Source organism: Ambystoma mexicanum, chromosome 1p (assembly GCF_040938575.1).
Source record: "Ambystoma mexicanum isolate Mex_15411 chromosome 1p, UKY_AmexF1_1, whole genome shotgun sequence".
Classification (NCBI taxonomy): domain Eukaryota; kingdom Metazoa; phylum Chordata; class Amphibia; order Caudata; family Ambystomatidae; genus Ambystoma; species Ambystoma mexicanum.
The window spans coordinates 106711046-106729242 of NC_090921.1; the positions used below are offsets into that span (position 1 = coordinate 106711046).

Genomic DNA, 18197 nt, shown 5'->3' on the forward strand with positions numbered 1-18197 from the left:
GCACAATCAGTGCTCCAGATAAGATATTGAGGTGGGAGTATTTTACTCCCTATTTTTAAACTTTGAGAGTAAATGTGATTTTAAGAGTAAAAATGACTTTTCTCCTTTGCAAGAGTAAAATGTATGTGACATCCAGCCACTGTGTGCAAAAACTGTATGGAAATCATTACCATGTGGCAGCTTTCTGCATTGTGACAATACACCGTTCATTATTTATCGACGGTCTGGCCATTCTATCTCTCCTGTATATAGTTCAACGTTGAAAACACAAAAACCTAGCCAATTACTTAATACAAATCATGTTTGTTTTACTGTGTATTTTGAGGTTCGATGGCAGAATTGTCTTTTAGTGTTTAATGAAAGTCCTTGTTTCCTGGAGCTATTACTACCTAATGGTATGATGCAACAGTGCAGAGAGGCAAGGACTCCATGCTAAATTCTATATCTAATCTCATGGTCAAATGGTTATTATATAGCGCTTTTGGCAAAGTGCTGTACATAGAACATATTTATCACCAAACTGAAGTCGATACTCCTTTATCGGCCTTGAAAGGATGAAAGGCTGAGTTGGCCTTGCTGGGATTTCGAACCTGCAACCTACAGATCACGCACAGATTGCAGCAATGAGTGCTCAACCAGCTGAGCTATCTAATTGGCTAACATCCTTCAGAGGTCGGATAACTGTGTATCCACTGAGGTATAATAATCGGTGCCTAGATGTTGGTCGAACCATTTATGAAGCACTAATGTCACGGCTGTGGGGCAAACATTTTGATAAACTGGTCCTCACCGTGTCTGCCTTTGATGTTTGGGTTCCGGCCACCCTACTGACGACTGTGGATCCTGTCAGTCTGAGTGAAAAAGCTCACCGGGAACGCAGAGGTAAATTGGCGGCGGGAAGGGAAGCTTCGAAGCCTACTTCGATTTTATCGATGCCATCAGCACTGATAGCTTTGACGCCAAAATCAAGGGAAAAATCTACCCGTTTATCGAAGACTTCTACGACGCCGTCAACAGTGTCTTCGATTCCATCGAAGCCCATTCCGGTTCAGGAGAAAATATTCAAACCTGTACCGAAGAAAGGCTTTTTTAAAGTCCATGTCCTCAATTTATGAAGAGGAACGTGCTTCAGATGATGCCTGAAGAGCTAATCGACCCAGAGTCAAAAATGAAAGATCTCTCTGACTCTCTCCACTCTGCCAGTGGTCTTGATACATCACCAGAGTTGGATTTTGTTAAACCTTACCCATCAGACCATGCTGATTCATGGTATAGAAATCTTATGAACAGGGTCACTGAGTGCATGGGTTGGAGTAGGGCTTAACCAACCTTCGAACTGGATGACATGATGGACATCCTGGACGAGGGTCTCCAAAATTACCCAATTTTTCATTTTCATAAGGCCGTTCAGAGGAAGGTGGTAGCTAACTGGGAAACTCCAGAATCTGGTCCTGCTGTCAACAGGAACTTCACTAGGAAATATAAACCCTCAAGCAGTGACCCTGACTATCTCAGCAAACTTCCTACACCTGAGTGTTTGGTAGTCCAGGCTGCGACTTCGACCAGTTTGTCAGCCTATTCCTCTATTCCCCCAGATAGAGACGATAACAAGGTGGACGTATGGGCTCAAGGTTTTTACCTCAAGCAGTATGGCCCTGAAGTCCACTAATGTTACCTGTACCCTAGCCAGGTTTACTCCTACCCTGTGGGACTGTTCGTTTAGCGGCTGATAATTTTACAGAAGGTGAGGAAAGGGATGGCTTTCTGAACTTAGTTAAGGAGGCGATAGGAGAGTGTCTCAAATCAGGACTGGATACTGCTGACAGCATCGGCAGATCCATGGCTGCAAGCACTGTACTTCTCAGATTTGCGTGGTTTAGAAAGTCTGGGTTTGCGTCGGACATGCAGGCCAGGCTGCTCAACATGTTCTTCGACAGCTCGCGGCTGTTCGGCAGCAAGTCAGATGAGTCTGGAGAAGCTGCAGACCTCCAAGCGGCGGCTAAGTCCCTTAGCGCCTCCATTCGACAACTTCAACAACCTTATTCGGGCTCATCTTCCTGGAGAGGTTCTTTTTGCTTCTATTTCTCAGTTGGCAGTGGAAGAGGACAGGTCGCTGAAATCGGGCAAAGAAGATTCCCTCGCCATGGACGAGGAAGGGGTGCTAAATCGGCCTCAGCAGCGGCATCTTTACACTTAGCCGCTGCTGCAGCCACTTCTAAACCAATCTTAGGCCTTGACCCACAAGACCCCAGTGGGAGGCAGAATCTCTCCGCATCTGAACGAATGGCGGAGCATTATTTCAGATGCTTGGGCACTGGAGACAGTAGCTCAAGGTTACTGCCTTCCTTTTCCAAAAAGGCCTAAGGATCATCCACCGGGAACCAACTCTGTCAAAATTCCAGATCTGCTCCTTATGCAGGAAATCTTAACCCTGCTAGAGAAAGGTGCAATAGAACAAGTACCTTTAGCGGAGAGGAACAAGGGTTGGTATTCCCCTTATTTTCTGATTCCCAAGAAGGACGGACGATTGAGACCCATCTTGGACTTAAGAAACTGAACAAGTTCCTAAGGAAGGACAAGTTCAAGATGGTTATCCTTTCTAAGATCTTTCAGGCTATCATACTCTAAGATTGGTTGGTATCATTAGAACTTCAGGATGCTTACTTTGATGTGCCAATTCATCTCAAGCACAGAAAGAACCTGAGGTTCACAGTTGGCGGTTCTCATTATCTGTTTCGAGTTCTGCCATTCGGGCTGACCTGCGCCTCAAGGGTTTTCACCAAACTAATGGTGGTAGTGGCAGCAAGTCTCAGGAGAGTGGGGATTCACGTCTACCCCTATTTGGATGACTGGTTGATCAGGGCTCGTTCACCCTAGCAAGCTCAGGAACATCTCAGTATCACCTGCCTCTCCCTCCACTGACTGGGCTTCTCCCTCAATTTCAAGAAGTGCCATATGATACCATTCTAGAGACTCCAGTTCATCGGAGCAGTCTTGAATACTTCCTCGGGGAAAGCCTCACCTCCCAAGGTGATAACTCAACACATTCAGCAGATGGTAGTAAAATTCCAGAATGCCCAACGTCTTCCAGCCTTTGATTTTTTGAGGTTGCTCGGTCTCAGTGTCCTGCATTTTCCTAGTGCCAGAGGCCCGATTGAGATCCCTTTGATAGGCTCTCAGAACTCAGGGGTCCCAATTTTCTGGGAACATGTCGGATCTTCTACAAGTTCCGTGCAGAGTTGCTCAAGATCTAATTTGGTGGGCTTGAGTGGACAACATTCTCAAGGGACCATCTTTTTGGCAACGATGGCCGGAGATAACAGTAGTGACGGACGCCTCGCTCACAGGGTGGGAAGCCCACACCAACGAACTGACAATCAGCGGTTGTTGGTCTCCATCGGAGTCCAAACTACACATCAAACTTTTGGAGCGGTGGGCAATCGGACTAGCGCTGAAGGCCTTTCTGCCCTCTGTACGGGAAAAGAATGTCCTGATAATGACAGACAACACAGTGGCCATGTAATGCCTCACCAAGAGAGGAGGCGTATGGTCACTACCACTGTGCAGACAGGCAATGCAGCTCTAGGTCTGGGCAATACAAGAAGGAATCTCTGACGGCAGTTCACCTAGCCGCAGAGCAGAACACGGCGGTGGACGCTCTGAACAGGCAGAGCACAGTTTACCGCGAGTGGGAACTAGCTCAGGAAGTCCTTCAAGAGATCTCCACCCTTTGGGGAACCCCTCAAGTGGAGCTGTTTGCGACCGGTGTCAACCGGAAGTGCGAACAATACTGCTCAAGGGAATTTCCCACAAGAGGAGCTCTAGGGGACGCGTTCGTAGTAGACTGGGAGTTTGCACTACTGTATGCGTTTCCTCCAGTCCCCGTGATTCCTCACCAAATTGGGAGGTTGAGAATGTTCAGGAAAACCATGATCATTATTGCTCTGGATTGGGCCAGGAGGACGTGGTACCCGGACCTTCTGGACATGTCCATCTGCCCTCCAATACGTCTTCCACAAAGAGAGGATCTTCTTTCGCAAGGGGAAGGTTGGGTTCTCCATCCAGAGGTCAGGACACTCAGCCTTCACGCATGGTTTCAGAGAGGCTAAGATACAAGGATTGGGACCTCCCGGGTGACGTAATGGAGATTTTGCTTTTGGCCAGAAGGCCAGCAACCAAATCCTTGTACCGGTGTCGTTGGAATAAATTCAGTAACTGGTGTAAGGACATGAATGTGGACCCATTTCAATGTGAAGGAAGAAAAAATGGGCGGAACCCTCTTTTTTGGGGGGCCTGACTCTAGAGGGTTGAGAGGTACAGAGATAAAGGGCCTGCAGTGACACAGCTCATTCTCAGTTCGGCACAGATTCGGGCATCTGACTTCTGCAGACTGCCCTCCACCCCCCCCATACTCCCCAAACACCCCCCCCCCACCCCCCCCCCCCAACCAGCCGTAGTAATAAACAGCTGGGAAAACAAGACCACCGCCATGGCGTCAACTTACTTGCACATGTATGACGCCCATCTTACTTAACCAAGTCCGACCACGACTTGATGTCCTGAAGACAGTTCGGTACAACTTTGCAGCGCTGCTCCATTTCATCCAGCCACTGCCCTTTGCCATCAACCTACCGAACCAGAAACACCAATTCATGTGTCGACAATGTTAATGTATTGTGAATGTAAACAATACATGGAATAGTTTGTCACTATTTATTACTAACCCACCGATATGCAGACTATAAATGTACTTCATTATGCATATATTATGTGCCACGGCACAAAGAATTCTGTAAATATGTCTTCTTGTTAAAATAAACCTTCCTGTTTTTTGTACCCTACGGTGATCTCTTTTTCGAGCTAGTACTCTCCTAGCTCTCCTGCAAGGAGTATTGTGACCCCCTGTCACGCCTTTGGCCTGGGTAGCCGTTGACTCTACTCCCTTTTCAATGTGGCACTCCTATGATGCTTTCTTGCCTGTTGCATCTGGCCAATTTGGGACTCCAGATTGGAACAATAAAGGTATACCTGGCAGCGCTTTCCATCTTTAAGCGCTACTCTGAGGAGTTTCTTATTTCAAGATACCACGTGTACCCCCCGAGTAACATTTCATTTCCCTATACCCTTTGAGCCTTTACAGTCCTGCTGTTTAAGGCTCTTAATACTGAAAACTGCTGTCCTTGTAGCACTAACTTCAGTCCGCAGGGTAAGTCAGTTGCAGGCTCTTCCATGCAAACCTCCTTCTACTACTTTTCATAAGGATCGAGTCAAACCGTCATTCTTGCCGAAAGTAGTTCCACTTTCATTTGTCACAACAAAATAACTCTCAACCAACTTCCTACCCTCCTCCTCATTTGGGCAAAGAGTAAGCAAGGTTACACACACTAGACCCAGAAAGGGCTCTCAGTTTTTACATTGCGACAATGGCAAAATTTTGCCTTGATAACCAACTTTTTGTGGGTTATACCGGTCCTAAATTAGGACTGGCAGTAAGAAAACAAACTATATCCCGGTAGATAACACTGATATTGGGGAGCGTTACAGACTTGCTGGAAAGGACCCGCCGGAAGGGCTTCAAGCTCATTTCACGAGGGCTATGGCAACTTGCGCGGCTCTTCAAAGGGGTGTCCCCATAATTGACATTTGCTCGGCTGCAACTTGGGCGTCAATTCATACCTTTTGTTAAGCTTAGACTCCTCATAGTCTCAAGAATGCCTTTTTGCGAAGGCAGTCCTTCATTCCATTAGTGAAAAATGTAAATAGTACTTCCGCCTCCAAATTGTCACTGCTTTGGGAGTCTATCAAAGATGAGGAGTACGTGGGAGGACACAATCCATTCGAAGAACAAGTTACTTACCAACTGGTAACATTCTTTCGACTGGATGTTCCTCCCACGTATGCCTCATCGCCCCTACCATCCTACCCCGCCGTACAATTTACGTGCGCTACACTCTGCATTTCCTGAGAGCTTGCAGTCTGGGGTACGCCTGGTAAGTTCCTCGAGTTATGGAATGAAAAAACGGAACTGAGGCCAACGGGCGCAGCACGAGCTACTTATACTACTGGTGACGTCAACCCGCCACAGCGGGCCCTCAAGGTACACAGACGCCACGACATTTTTCCCAGCGCCCTCTACCGAGAATTTATTTTGCAAAGCTGCCGAGATAGGGATATGAAAGATGAGGAATATGTGGGGAGGAACATCCATTCGAAAGAACGTTACCAGTTGGTAAGTAACTTGTTCATCTGGATTATCACAGGGACAGGTTTTGCTGAGTTTCTATTTCAATTACAATTGTAACTTTAATTTTTTTGTTTTTTTAATACTGCTTGCACTTCCTGAGGAGTCAGGTTTTGGATGTTTTAATTGTAGTCTTGAAGATTTGAGAGGCTACAACACCTGTGATTGGTGTAATGACAATCGCTCACCCTTGAACAAAGACTCTGCTGCTACTGAACATTTATAGTAATGTACCCCATTGACTGCAAGGTTAAAGGGATGTACACTAGACTGTGCATAGTCCTCATTTTACACTATTTTTATAATTAGACTAAATTAGAAGTGTAAACCTGATCTGCCTCCGCATGATTATGCACGCAGCACAGGAACTCTGAAAAATACAATTGTGCAATACTGGTTTGCTTTCACTGGAAAAAAGCATAATTTGTTACAAAATATTAACTGTCAATTGTAACTTAGTTTTCCATCTTATTAATTTTACAATCCAAAAATGCTAGGAAAATAAACCTGCTTAGTGTTTGTTTGCTCCATGAGCAACAATACGGCAGAAGCTGAATGGAAATAAACCATTCCTTTTTATCACAGTGTGTAGTTTATTTTTTTTGAAAGGCTTGAGAGCAATACATTCTGTTTCAGAGGCTTTTATCTATGGATTGCAATTACATCCATGTAGATAAAAATCAAAAGAAGCCTTCTGGTTTCTGTCAAGGAACCTGACCTTTGCACTGCCCTCTGCTCTAAATGTGTATGTAAATGTACAAAGAAAAATAATAAAGCTGTCATATTTACAAGATTTTCATGTGTAAAAAGGCCCAGTATGCACCTTATCTGGAGGCCTGGGCACAATATTGTTGGATGCTTCCCCGGAGGTAAATTTATGCTGGAGAATTTGACGCTTGACAATCTTTGGATGTTTCTAACTGTGAATATGTCAGAACCTGCAAGATTGGCAGTTTTTAGTCTTCAGTGGTGTAGGAACGGGTGGCTATGTAGATCTGAAGGCCAGCTTGTCTGCGGGAGAGCTGCGGTAAAGCATCCAAGTTGGTGCTAGTTCAGGAAGGAACCTGTTGGGGCTGGTACTGGGGCCTGGCACTGCTTGTCTAGAGGCTCCTGTTTCTGGTGAGGACTGCAACCAGCTCCTGACACTAAGTGACCGCTTCACCCTGACTTGAAGTAAATACTTGCCTTACTTTAACGAAATTTTATAATACTCCATCGGTTCTGAAATACCTTCTGCGAAGAAACCATAGTTGCAACTTGTGACTTTTTGGGCACAAGGGCCCATACGTTTTAGTACTGAACTTCACAAGAGAGGGAACTGGGTGTGTGCTTATTATAACTGTTGTTCCTGCATCTACTGGTATTTAAGAAAATCATAAACTAGCATCCTGTCACTTGATTCTGCTCCCTGTTGTCATGTTGCTCATGTTTATCCATTTGATTAGAGAATTGCGTACTGAATACAATAAGAAAGCAAGGTACAATGTTTCGTAACATCTACAGCAAATCTGCTTTCATCAAAATATCTGTACTGTTTGCTTGCATTTACATTTCTCTTGTTTTGGTTCCAGGTACACTTTTTTAACAGCTTTTTCTATGACAAACTGCGCACCAATGGGTATGATGGTGTCAAGCGCTGGACAAAAAATGTAAGTGTTTTTCCCTTGTGTTTAGTTCTGCTATCCTTCTGCGTTCGGAAGAGGAACGGTTGGGGGGTATGTGGACTTCAATGCCAGTATTACTGTGTTCCTCTGGTCTATCTGTTCATGCCAGTGAGACTGTAAATGTTCTGAAATGTCTTCTTTGATAGAATGCCTGATGTGGGTTGTTCTCCCTCTTTGTTGCAGGTGGATATCTTTAAGAAGGACCTGCTCCTCATTCCCATCCACTTGGAAGTTCACTGGTCACTGGTGTCTGTTGACGTCATCCGGAAAAGCATTACATATTTTGACTCTCAGCGTACTCTCAACAGACGGTGTCCCAAGGTTAGTCTGCTGTATTCCAAAGGAGAAGCAGGTGGGGCTAGCTCGGAAGAGTGTTGAGTAAAGGAAAGGGAGCAAATATGGAATCTCAACAAAGTTACCTTTTTGGTTACAAACATGTCCAGGATGGGCTAATGGCAGCAGTTACTTTAATACCGTTTTCATTTTTTTGGTATTGTGCACTTTTCCATTTGACAGATAATTACTTTACTTTAATACATTTATATAGCGCACCAAGTAGCCCACTAAATGGCATTTAGAGTACCATGTCCTTTGCCCATCTTGTACTTTGGTCTTCTTCGTTCCATTTATGGTAAATTCTTTCCTAGGGAAAAGCTCCAACTTTTGCGTGCAAAGTGGGGGTTTGTGTGTGGCTGGATTTTGGGGGTTTGGTCTGTCTGGACCCAGTCCCCATCCATGTGAAGTGTCTTATGCTGGGCAGATGGCATGTGTTAGGAACGTTTTTCTGAAGTCCAACTAAGGGCTTAGTAAAAACCTACAACTGAGAAGGTACAAGACTCTACTCTTAGTATATGGCTGTACAGCCTGAGTTTCTGGTAGCATAGACAGAGCAGCCAGGCTTATATTAGGATGGAGAGAGAGTTGTAGGAAGTATATAGAACCTGTACCATGCAAATAGTTCCAAAGAAACACACTAGAAGTATTATACAAAATAGTTTATTATAAATCCAAGTAGGCCACGGTAAACCTTGGTGGGTAAGTACTTTCTCATAGAATCATAAACCCAGTATAAAAACACAACACAATGCTTTAAGGTACACAGACCAATGCATATACCTTGTTTAGAATACTAACGGTAATTTTAGGATTGCACAAGGCAGACCGAGGTCAGCTAAACCCACAGTACACCTATTCAGAATAGCACATAACTATTCAAGGTAGGTAAAACCCAAGGCAGACTTATTTCTAGACAGGCTAAACAGCAGGAATGGGGAAGCAAACCTCAGTTGGTGAACTTACACATATATATCCTAACAGAAATAGTAAAGTGAAGCCAACCGCATTACTCTTGGAAAGAGGTGCCTCCAATTCACAGGTGAGTAATTTAACCCTATATACTTTTAAGAACGGCAGAACACATTCTAGGTAATTAAGAACCAGTGTAACTGCTAATCTCTCAGAATGACAGTTACCAACCAACTTTTTGTAACTTTTAAACATTATCTTTTCTAGGCAAAAGCCCTAAACCAGATGTCCTTACCTATTCTTAGAGCATGAGTGTTCTCAGTGGCAGTAGAGGGTGTCTAGTGGCCAACAGGCAGGCCAGGATACGCACAGATGTAGCAAAAGTCACAGTTCCTGAAGAAAGCTGGTCAAACAAATAATTATTTACTTTAGAGTGGTGGAAAGGTTTCAGGCACTTCAGAGAAGACACCCTACAGGGAGTCAAGCAATGGGCCTGGGTAAACTGGATGAGCGGACTCCCAATCACATGAATCGCCCCCAATGCTTCACAGGAATCACAAAAAGGCTAAAGGTAAGTAGTACCCCCAGCCAACACCAATACCTCAACACAGAAGAAGAGTTTGCAGCTGGACGTCTTCAGGATCTGCAGCAAAAACACAGTCGATGAATTCCTTGTTGTGAAGACTGAAGACAGGACACTGGAAGGGAATTTGCAGCAGGGATCAACGGGGGAAGACTCCAGGTAAGGGTTTCTTCATGGCTGAATGTGGGTCTGTGGTTTTGGCGCCCTCTTCAGGAGCCAGAACTGACTGAATATCGCTGGTCGGATTCTCATCGCTAATCTGGTCCAGCCCTGGTGAGGGGACTTCAAGGGTTCAAATCAAGTCTCTGGAGGTCCAGCAGGATTTCACCAAAGCTTCAGCGGGATTTACTGAAGACCATGCACCGCATAATGGCTCAAGGTCCCATGGTATTGGTGTATTGCAGCCCGTCAAGGTCGCAGCATGCCAAGGCATGGCTCAAAATGCAGGTGGTCTTCAGTCTAGTGGGTCTCACCAGGCTCTGGGACAGGGCTGTCCTTTTAGGGATCCCCAGGATGCTTTGAAGGAAGGGTAAACACAGGCTCTGGTTATACATCCGGCTCCCTGGTTGCTGGTAATCGCTACAGCCGTCTTTTCTTCAACTTTCTCTTCAGTTTCATCTCCAGTGGTCGACTGGTCAGCAACTTCCAGATTCAGAGTTTTTATCAGGAACTACAGCTCAACTTCTGCAATCACCACGCCCTGCATTGTACACCTAAAATTGCAGGTGAAGACCTCAGAAACCGCAAACGCACAGTAAATGGCGAAAAAAGTAGCCCACCATTTTTGCAAAATGGTGGCCCTTCTGTGCATTACTGAGGCTGAATTAACAGCCTGCGAGTAATCAAGACTAAACGTCGTCAAGGTAAAACCACTGTCAACAGCCATTCATGTAGCCCAAACTCCAAAGCTTCCCCAAATATCAGTAGAGGCATTCGTCAAGCTGGTAAGAAATGGCAAAAAAGCAGGCTCTGTTAGGTAAGATTTTCATAGTAATAGTAACCCCAAAACATTTAGATAGACTCATAGATTATTTTTCCCTGTTCCTCAGTGACTGGGAAACTTTTGCCACACTTACAGAGCCCTAGGGGCTCCTCTTTATCTTGCTCTGGCCCTTGTTTTTCCCCCGCCATTTTAGTGTTCCCTGTCCTTTCTTGTTCCTTTCCTTGACATCCAAGGCAGGAAATTCCTTTGTGGGATTTATTTTTCTTTTTTTTCTGTTTTTATCTTCGGCAGGAGTCCTGTGGACTCCACGCCCAGGATGCAAAGTGTCTGTGAATGCAGGAAGCGAGGGAGGAGTCCAAAACTCTGCAGTTCTTTGTCTTTCAGCCCGAGTGCGAGATTCCATTTTAAACTGGGAGGCTGGCTGTCCTGAAAGGATTGCCCTCCCCACCACCCCCACAAGTTTGAATGTTGCAAGGCCGTTTCATTGGATGGGTTTTCTGCATAAATGTCCGAACCTGGAAGCTGAAGAGGTAGCCTACCACTGGAATCAAAGAGGAAGATGACGAATTTGCGGCTGAAATGGTTTCCACCGACCAGATAGCCTGCTGTGTAACCAGAACTTGCTGTAGCCCTTCCTTCGAATCAACCTGGTGACTATTAAAAGAATGATCATGACTCCGAGCCTGGCGAGACCCACTAGACTCGAAGAGACCTGCATTTTGAGCCATCCCACGTTTTGCTGAGAACTTGTGGGGCTGCAGCACCCAATATCCTGGGACCTCGAGCCATTGTGCGGTGCACAGTTATTGAGCAAGATTTGGAGCACTACAACAACCCTGACCTGCTGGCAATAGGAACCCAACCTTTGGTATAAGTCTGTAATACACAGGTTGGTAGTGTTGCTGAGCAGCCAGGCTTATCTCAAGAGGGGTCAATGTGAGCAGTTGGGTGGTTACACAGAGATTCACAGTGACAAGTATCCAAATAAACACTTGCACTCAAGGTTTCTTGATTATATAATTATTAATTTAACATCCAGTTTGAATAAGCTTTCTTCAAAAGTGGCAATTATATCAGTAACGCACAAATACACTCCAAGATACGTTCTTAGTTTCTCTAAATCGGAGCATTACTGAAAAGGATGTCAAAGAAAAGGGTTCGATTTAAAGCAAGAGAGCACACAATTATTCTGGAGGAGGTAAGTACTTTTGAACCCTCAATGCAAAGTAGATTAACCCCTACCTGGAAGGGACAGTAAAACACTGTGTCAGAGGAAAGAAGAGTTATTCAGGAAGCCAGGCCAGCCAATATCAACTGGGCAAAAGTCTAGGTGAGCTAAAGCACTTATTGTAGGTGAATACAAGTCTTGCACACTGTTTTAGAAGTCTGTGTAGAAAAAGTAGAATCGATGTAGGGCCACAGGCCGGGAGGCTTGTAAGAGGATGAAGATGCAAGCAACTCTACAGAAGCAACTAGGACAAGTCTCAACTGATATCAAGTATGGCTACAAACAAGAGCTAAGTTCTCTTAGACTGTACAGTACCTTTTGGTTAGAAGAAATTATTCCAGCTGGCTTCTGTTCCAGTGTGGCTTTGCAGATCATTTTGTTCCTGTGCCTCAGTCGTGGGGACAAGCGGAGGACTTCTAGGGACTCCTGCAACGGGATGGTCGGCGACAGAAAAGGAGAAACTTCTACTCAGCAGCACTTTGCAGTTTCAGCTGCTCGCGTCTCAGCAAATAGCACCACTGCGGTCTCACGGATACCACTCTGGGCTTTCCTTGCATCTGGGGTCCAGCACCCTGTTGAGCTGGCTCAGGCTTGGTCAGTCCTGCTTACTGGGAGTACGGGGTAATCTTCCAGCAGCTCAGGTCCATCTTAAAAGTGATGCACTCCGTTTGGTGTTCCTCTCCCTCGCACTTCGGCTCTAGCAGCAGCAGTGAAAGTACAGCCAGCTCCGAGAGGATGTCCAAATGATTTCATGGAGTTGATTGGTCCCACCAACTCAAGGGGAGAAGTAGTCTTTGCAGGGCTCCTCTAGTCGAAACTAATTTGGGGCTACAGCACAGCAGCAGGGCTTCACCGGGCAAACCAACGGTCCAGGAGTTGCAGCCGGTGTTCCAAGTTCTTCAGATTCCTTCGTCCAGTAGTGGACTCTGCCTTCCAAGCCAAAAAGCCCTACCTTTTATGTATGTTTCTCCAATTCATTCCAGCCTACCTGTCAATCGCACAACAGGGGGATTAAGCACAGGGAGTTTTGGGCACCTCCCTCACTTCCTGCCCATGCCAGACATACTGGAGCCAGAGGCGGGCTTCAATTGTGAATCCCGTCAAAGACAAAATGATCAAAGTAAATCTCAAGAAGGACCTTTCGAGCAAAAAATGGCAAAAAAAGACTGGGACCATTTTGACAAAAGGGTGCTTTACCAAGTCTGAAGTTGCAGCCCACGTTAGAAACACACAATGGTAGTAAAAAGTAAACCACTGCCACCAGCCATTAATTGTAGAAAGGGAATGTTCCATGAGAAACTAGACAAAGGGTATATGAAGTATCCCCTCCAGCACCCTATTGTAAGATAGTAAGTGCTCCGTCTAAAAAGTTACAAAATGCAAGTAAACTCAATTTCACTTCACTGCTCTATACATTAGAGAGTGGGGAAAAAGGTCTCACTCTCTCCAGGTTAAGAATTTAAAAGTCCTAGAGTCCAGCAAAGGTGCTGGGGGGTGGGGAGGGTCTCGAACAACTGTCTTCTGAATCTCGGTGAAACTTTGTGGGCATCCAGCTGGATCTCCACAGACACGATTCCAGTCCGAAAACTCCCCTCACCAGAGTTCTGGACCTTGCAAACGACAAGAATCCGACCAGCGATATTCTGTCTTCTGTGCTCCTGAAAAAGGCACCAAATACATAAAACCGCATCCAGCCGCGAGGAAAACCTTGCCTAGAGCCTTCCCCCATGATCCTTGCTGCAAACGTCCTTTTAGTGTCCTGTCGTCTTAATGAATGAATTCAACAACCAGGTTTTTGGCTGTAGATCCTGAAGTCGACCTGCTGTAAATCCTTCTCTGTGCTTAAGGTATTTACTTACCTTAAGTCTCTTGTGATTCCTGTGTAGTTTTGTGGTGTTGTGTGATTGGGAGTCCTTTGGTCCAGTGCACCCAGGCCCCTGCTGGAATCCTCTAAGGTGTCTTCTGTGAAGCCCCTGGACCTTTTGCTTAGGATTGGGCCTTTTGCTTAGAAAAGAGATTAAGTGTTTAAAAGATACTTATTTGCAAAAGAAGTTGCTTGATAACTGTAACTCTGAGAGTGAACAGTTGCACAAGTTATTACTTACCTTAGAAATGTTCTGCCATTCTGAAAAGTATATGTAACATCTTTCTTTCCTTAGAAACTGTTTTGCCATTCTAACAGAAAGTAGATGCAAGGTTATAATACTCACCTGTGATTTGGTTTTGCCTCTTCCCAAAAGTAATGCTGTTGGTATTACTTCACTATTCCTGTTAGAATAAATGTATGAGTGTCCCCCCACCTGGGTCTTGCATCCCCCAACTTGCTGTTAGCCTGTCCAGAATAAGTCTGCCTTAGGTTTTAACTACCTAGAATAACCTTGAGTGCTTCATAAAGTGTAACCCTAGATTTTGCTTTCCCTGGTCTGTTTCAGACGGACACAAAACAGTCTTAGGTTTACACTTGCATTTAAGTGTATAGGTTTTACTTACATGGAGTATAACTGTTATATTGCTTCCCTTAGTCTGTGAACTGAAAAGCAACTGTAATTGAATATTACTGTCATGATGCCTACCCCCGGGGACCCAGACCAAGTCCAGCAACCCCGGAAGCAGGCATCAAGTCATTCCAAGCAAGCCCAACAACCCCTGCTAGGGGCTATTTGGGTGCAGTCCTGGCGTCTATGGCGCCAGGCTCATATGGAGAGTCAGTCCTGGCGCCAGGCTCATAGATTAAAACTTACCTGATGCAAACCATGCTGCAAACCTACCTGATGCAGACCATGCTGCAAGAGCTCCAAGCCAAAAGAGGCTTGGAAGGGACTACTTTACTTAGGGACTATTTTTTTTACTCGGGTGGGGCTGGGGAGATATACTTACCTGGGACTACTTTGGAGGCTATTTAAACCACGCCCGAAGAGCAGCACACGCTTCGCGTTATTCTGCATCCAGCAGCGTAACGCTCACCGCGCCTGCAAGTCTGCATCCATTCTTCTGCCACGCCCGCCTCGAGTCCGGAGCTCCTAGAAAAAGGGAGAAAGAAGGAGAAAAGGTTAGAACAGGAGCAATGCCTTTGGTCCTTACCTGAATTCCCGATCCATCGCGCCTTCGAGCTGGAAGAAAGAAGTTATTTTATGCGCATCGCCTCGCCTGCTGCAACGCCGCGCAGAGCTCACCGGCCTTCGCAGCATCTTCACATTCCACCGCATCCTTCTGCATGTTCCCGCCGCACTCCGGCACCTAAGGGGAAGACAAGTACAGCAAGGTGAGCCAAGGGAATACAGAGGCAATATTAGTTACCCTCCATAGACTTACCTGATTTTAACACCGGGGGTACTATTCTTCTTCACGGGTCGGCGCAGCTTCCACTGCGTTCTCTCCGAACCCAGGCCCCTAAGAGGAAACAAAAGGATAGCAAGGTGAAACAAAGGGACAAACAAGGGGAAACCTCATCACCACAATAGACTTACCTGATATTACCGCCGGAGGCATTATTCCCCCAGACTTCATACTTTCTCTCAGCGCCTGAATAAGGGAGAAAGCAACAGGTTACATATTGACATTATTTTATCGAACTATGTTGGATAATACAAATCCTTACCTGAATATTACCGGTTGCCACGAGGAACTCTTCGCTAGGGTCAAGCTGCAACCTGCAAGGAATCGGACAGAGTGAAAGTCAGACATTTGAACTCTTACGAACTACATACTTACGGCGTCTTGCCGGGAATCTGAGTCAATATTGTTCTGGAACTCACCAATTCCTTCGAGCCAGTGAAGCAACTGGTTATCTACCCGCCCCTGCACTCAATGCAGGATGGAGAGCTCATCTTTTCAAACCATCAGGTGAGACTATAAGAGGGGACATCAAAGGTGATCAGTGGGGAGATCAGCGGGAGTGGGGGGGTTTAACGCTCAACTCCACGGGTCGTTAATTCCCTTTCACCAGTTGCAGAAGAATATTTCTACGGGCCAAGTAAACGAAGCTAGGTGGGCCAGTCCAGTCCGTCATCTTGGCACTACGCGTCACATTGGTGGAGACCGCAGCTGTCCAGTTCAGATCGACGCCCCTGTGGGAGCGTAACAATTACACTCCAGGGTCCAACTTCCCTAGAATAACTGTTATCCTGAATCAGAAATGTAGGTTTATACAGTTGCTAGAATCTGTGTTTCAATAGATCAGAAAAATATATTGTCCAGTTGACATTACTATGTGATTTGTTGCTGGGCGTCACGGTACAACTGATTGGGTCTACTACCCTGGTATTACTGAAAGTAATCTAAAAATAACTATTGGTTTTGACTTCCCTAGAACTCCTGTTGGGTGTTCCAAATAAGGTTATATGCTTTGGTCTGTGTAACTCCAAGCATAGTGTTTTTCTATAATGTGTTTATATGATCTGTGAGAGTACTTATTTCCCCCAAGATTTATCTGGGCCTACTTGTATTTAAATAAACCATTTATTTTTACAATACATATTGTATCAGTGTTTCTTTCGACCATTTGTATTACAATTTCTTTTGTACTGATTCTACAGCCCTCTCACCCTCCTAAGATGAGCAAGGCTGCTCTGTCTACGCTACCCTGAACTCCGGTGGTACAGCCGTATACTAAGAGTGGAGTCTTGTATAGCCTCAGTTGAATGGGTTTACTAAAACCTTAGTAGGACTTCAGAAAAACTGTCCTAACAGGTTCTGTATGGACCCCTGCTCTCCAAACATATACAATCAATCTTCACACAGGGCACACCTTTGGAATGTTACAGAAACCTTTTTAACCTATTGGTCGCAACAGGGAAATGATTGCAATCATTCAAAGCGGTATACATGAAACCACTCCTCAAGGACACGGCAGGCAAAGTAGAAGACCACTCTAGCTACAGACCCATCTCAAACATTCCCTACCCAGAAAAACTACTTGAAACCTTTGTCTATGATGAACACATGAGCACATAGAAAAACACCAGGTGCTAGATCAGGAACAAGTCGGCTTCAGTTCAAAGAGAGGACTAACAGCACTTCTCTCAATCTGGGATGATCTCAAGACAATTGCAGACTCTGACACAAACTCGGCTCTGATACTACTGGACCTCTCCGTAGCATCAGACCGAGTCAGCCATGACATTCTCATCCGGAGACTAGAAGTAGTAGGATCACCGATTTAGCCCTGGTCTGGATTAAATAATTCTTAATCCATAGAACGAAAACAGTCTGCATTAAGCTCTTTAATCCACTCCAAGGTAAACCAACTGTGGAGTGCCACAAGGATCGTCCCTATGCCTGCTGCCCTTCAATATCTACCTGACTCCATTAATTAAGCTCATAAAATGACACAGTTTAACATGCAGCAAGTACGCAGACGACACATCTAAACAATGGAAGACGCACAAGAAGAAAACACAACGCTCAAACTGCCCACAAGAACTCTGTGAATGGATGAACACAAACCACCTCAAACTCAACCCAGGCAAAACCAAAACAATGGTTCTACCCAAAAACCAGAGAAACAACCACTGCATCCCATGGCCCACAGAACTAGGAAAAGGATTGTCCCCATCGACAAGACTCAAAAACCTTGCAGTCCTGATGGACAATGAACTAAAACTAGAGCCACAAGTAAACGCAATAATCAAGAAATGCTTCTTCCTCTTGCACACTGTAGAAAGGATCCTGCTGTTCCTCTCCTTCACCCATAAAATGCATACCATCATCTCCCTCACCATGTCCAGAATAGACTACGCCAACAGGCTATATCCTAAAATGCCGAAACGCCTACTAAAAACTGCAACTTATCCAAAATGCAGCAGCCAGACTCCTCATGAGACTACCACGGAGGAATCGCACCACCCCAGCTCACAAAATGCTGCATTGGCTGCCCATCAAACAACAAATCAGATTCAAAACAATGTGCGCAACGCACAGAGCAATGCACGGCCAAGGAGCTGAATTCCTACAAATGAAAATAACCATCTCCCTACCGACCGGACCACTCGGATCAAGCAACGACATTCGCCTAGAACCAAAACCATACACAAGAAAATAACGAAGGGTTGTGATTCCCCCACCTGGCAGCAAAAACCTGGCACACCCTCCCAAAAGAAAGACTCAATGCAAAGCATCACCTAAAATTCAGAGAACTACTGAAAATGTGGCTTTTCAGCCCACAATCAGACGGGAACAACCAGAAAAAACAGACTCGACTGGAAATAGAACCCACCTCAACAAGCATACACGGGCTAACAAACTAGGCAGTAAGACCAAGAAAGAGTCACCCCAAACGATCCCCCCCCCTCTAA

The 18197-nt window shown here is 45.4% G+C and overlaps 1 protein-coding gene across 3 annotated transcripts in view; it reads left to right on the forward strand.

Moving 5' to 3' along the window:
- The window catches only part of SENP3 (SUMO specific peptidase 3), a 407541-nt gene that overhangs the window by 354371 nt on the left and 34973 nt on the right, over positions 1–18197 (forward strand). For all 3 annotated transcript variants that reach the window (XM_069644338.1, XM_069644347.1, XM_069644357.1), the window contains exons 7-8: positions 7813–7890; positions 8089–8226. In XM_069644338.1, the coding sequence (XP_069500439.1) occupies positions 7813–7890; positions 8089–8226 (216 nt within the window). The remainder of the gene's footprint in view (positions 1–7812; positions 7891–8088; positions 8227–18197) is intronic.